Below are 3498 nucleotides of genomic sequence, written 5' to 3' on the forward strand. Positions count from 1 at the left end.
CTGTAGCTGCTGCTCCCCCTCCCCGCAAGCTGGGAGCAGCGCCCAGCACGGCACAGGGGGTCGGGGGGTGGTCTCCTGGCCCGGACGTGGCCTTGGGCCCCTCAGCTTGACCGCAGCCACTGCTGGGGGATGCCCCAGGGCACCCGGACCTGCAGCGCCGCTTGGGAGGGCAGCTCTGCCTCCAAGAGCGTTCGCGTCTGGAAGCAAATGCGGTGGGGCGAGCGGGTCTGCACGCTGCGGTGCAGGGCCTTATACCTTGTTAGCCTGTTCCCTGTCGATTGAATGAGTATGCTTAACCACTGTTGAGGTCTCCTGTTGCCCTGGGCACAGGAGTGTACCCATTACACCCCAGTATCTATGCTATGTCCCAAGCCCTGGTCCCCCTCGTTAAGTGGTGTGTGATTAAGACCTAATGGGCGTTCTGGCTCTTCTCCATAGGGAGGAGGAGGAAGAGGAGGAGTGCTGCGCACCTCAGGCACATCCGCCTCCCACAGCGCTCCGGCCCCTGCTCTGGTCCCTTCGCGTGGAGAGGGGCTACGCCTCTGGGGACCACCCGGGCTACAAGTCCATCAACATCAACCCAAGAGCTCCCAGGGCCGGGCGCAGCCTGGGGGAAGTACCCAAGCTGTTTGGGCTCCAGGCCCAAGTCAAGAGCATCAATCACAGCAGGTCCTTGGCCCCCGTCTGGATCCCAGCTCTGGCGCGGGTGCAGGCGTGGGCACGGGCTGGCGGGTGCGCTCTGCTCCCCAGCGCCGGCTGGTCCAGGCAGCGCTGGCACCCAGCCGTGCAGAGCCGGGGCAGGAAGGAGAAGGCCCCGGCCCGTCTGGCTGGGCAGGAGATGCCCCCCGGGCCGTGATCAAGAGCAGGGAGGAAGACGCGTATGCACGTCCCAGGTCCCAGGCCCAGCACTGGTGCCCGGGGCGGGGGGGTTCAAGCTGGCGATGGGGTCTGGGTGCTGCCCGGGAGAGCCGTGCTGGAAGAGGCAGAGCAGGGAGCAGGTGCAACTGCCTGTGTGGCTTGTCATGCGCCTGGCACACGTCCCATTGCACAGAGGCACAGGGCGTCTCCCGAATGTCCTGGTACCCCTGGGAGGGGCAGGGGCCGAGCTGGGGCATTGTGCAAGGTCCTCCCACTCCCGGGCAGGGTGACAGTATATAGCGCGGCCGGCCCGGCACGGCGGCACAACGGCACCATGCAGCGGGGCAGTCTGTTCCTGCTGGTGGGGATCCTCGCCCTCTGGGCCGCGCTGCAGCCTGCGTCTGGGCAGGTCCCTCTAGGTGAGTGCTCCCCTGGCCCGGAGCCCCGAGCCAGATCCAGCCCCCCCATCCCGGCGGGGCTGTTAGCACTGGGCGGGGGGGTGGGAGCTGCCATGCTGCGAGGGCATTGCCTGGTGGCATCGCGTCCCTCTGGACCAGAGCACGTCTGCCAGCTCCCCGGGGTCCCCGGCCCTGCACCATGCACGTCCTGAGAGCGAGGGCAGCGCTGCAGGGGCTGGGACACACCAGCACGCCCGGGACCGACTGCCTGTAGCTCCAGGTTAACCATACATTACCTCCGTGGGTACGAGACCATGGGCTACGGGGTGCCCAGGAACCAGAACTGTCTCCCCCTGGGCAGGCGTGTGCCTGGGCCTGTGGGCAGCAAGCTGAGAGCAGGTTGGGGAGCAATGGCCGAGCTGCTCGGGCAGGGACAGGGACAGGGACGTGCAGGAACCCCAGGTCCCGAGTCCTGCAGCTGCAGCAGACCCTGGTGCTGCTGCCAGAGCGGGGTCCCAGGGTGGGGCAGGGAGAGGGGAACCCAGGGCCACGGGCCCCTCCCCACAGTCCTAGAGCCGTCATCTCTCCCCAGCCCTAGGGCTGCCTCTCTGCTGCCAGACGTGGCCCTGGAGCCCAAACTGCTGGGCCACTTGCACCAGGCTGGGCCCAGCCCCGGGAGCTCGTGTTAGCGTTGATGGACTAAAGGAGCCCGGGTCAGGAAAGAGACCAGCTCTGCTCCCGTCCTTGCCCGCAGCCTTGCTGCTGGAGACCGTGGGCTCGGCACCCCACCGGGGCCTCCCTCCGCCCGCAAAAGGGACAGGTGTCGGGGCATCCGGTACGGCTGCACCCGGGCTCCAGATGCCGTGTGCCCGACCTGGGCGCGTGGGCTGGAGCCGGCAGCAGCAGCAGCAATGGCCCATCAGCCCGCTGGCACCTGCGGCCCCGTGGCGAAGCAGCCTGGAGTGGGGGTGTCTGCCAGGGCCTGGGACCTGGGGCCGGGCCGTGTCCCCTGCACCCTGACAGGTGCCCTGTGTCACAGAGAAGCCCGGGAGGTGCCCTCCTGACTACATCCGGTGCATCCAGGCCGAGCCGAACGAGTGCCTCCACGACCGCCAGTGCAGGGGACGGCTGAAGTGCTGCTACAACGCATGTGCCTACCGCTGCGTGGAGCCTGTGCCAGGTACCAGTGCAGCTGGTGGTGGGCAGGAGGGAGCAGGGAAAGGGGAGAGCCCAGCCCCTGGCTGCAGCCCAGGGCACCGCACCGGTGCCATCGCGCCCCCAGCCCGGGCTGAGCTGTGGTGGGGCCGTGCCCCGGCAGGGTGGCCCCGGGCAGGGCTCTGAATCTCTCCCCTCCCTGCTCCAGGCCAAGCCTGAGGAGGAGGCATCGCAGGGAGCAGGTCTGATGCTGCCCAGCAGGAAGGCAAGGAGGACCCTCCTATCCTCGACCTGGACCCGACAGCTCCTCCGTGCTCCTCCTTCAGTCTCACACCCACTTTCTGCATCACCCGGCATTGCCCTGAACCCAGCCCCAGCCCTGGGTTTGCTCCTCTTCGTGTCTGCCCGCAGCGGCACCAGGGGTTGGGCCCAGGGCCCGCTCTCTACCCCCTGCGCTCCCACTGCAGACGCTTCTCAATAAAGATGCTCCTTCCTGCAGCAGCTGCTTGGAGAGTGATTGCAGAGAGGTGGGCGCATGGCGTTGGGGTGTGGGGCGGGGGTACAGCCCTGCTGCGATGGGGTCACAGTCACTCACACGGTCCTGTGGGCACCATGGGGGCTGCCAAGGGCACAAAGCTGCTTTCAGCCAGGAGCAGGACACTGCCGGATTTCGTGGTGCCCCAGTGACCACTGCTGATCCGGCCTGGTTGTGCTGTCCCGCCAGCCTGCAGGGCAAGGGGCAGGACAAGGCCCCAGCTGGGCACCTGCCCTGCCCCGCACCACAATTCATGGCCAGAGCTGGACAGCAAAGGCTGACGGCACGTGCGGGGGCACAGGGCTCTGCGCTCCATCAGCGCGAACCCTATGACTCCAGGACCTGCCTGCTCCTGCCCTCTGGACCAGCTGCATCCCGGGTCTAGCCCTGCGAGCAGCCCCTCGTGTCTGTGCCGCGGGGGGATCCCTGGCTGCACGGCCGGCCTGGCCCGCGGCGCGTGCCCAGCAGCAGCCCCGGGCCGTGGGGAGGTCAGGGCTGCCCTCCAGCCCCCTCCTCGCCGCCCCTCTCTGCTCTGGGCCGCAGGAGTCTGCT

The 3498-nt window shown here is 68.2% G+C and overlaps 1 protein-coding gene across 1 annotated transcript; it reads left to right on the forward strand.

The window, feature by feature from the left end:
* The first annotated feature begins 1170 nt into the window (after nt 1–1170).
* LOC102367844 (porwaprin-b-like) lies at nt 1171–2912 on the forward strand. The gene is made up of 3 exons (XM_014527713.2): nt 1171–1277; nt 2296–2436; nt 2620–2912. The coding sequence occupies exons 1-3, from the start codon at nt 1193–1195 to the stop codon at nt 2628–2630; spliced, it is 237 nt and encodes a 78-aa protein (XP_014383199.1). The 5' UTR covers nt 1171–1192; the 3' UTR covers nt 2631–2912.
* Nucleotides 2913–3498: the final 586 nt, after the last annotated feature.

Source organism: Alligator sinensis, unplaced genomic scaffold (genome assembly GCF_000455745.1).
Source record: "Alligator sinensis unplaced genomic scaffold, ASM45574v1 scaffold2867_2, whole genome shotgun sequence".
Taxonomy (NCBI): Eukaryota; Metazoa; Chordata; order Crocodylia; family Alligatoridae; genus Alligator; species Alligator sinensis.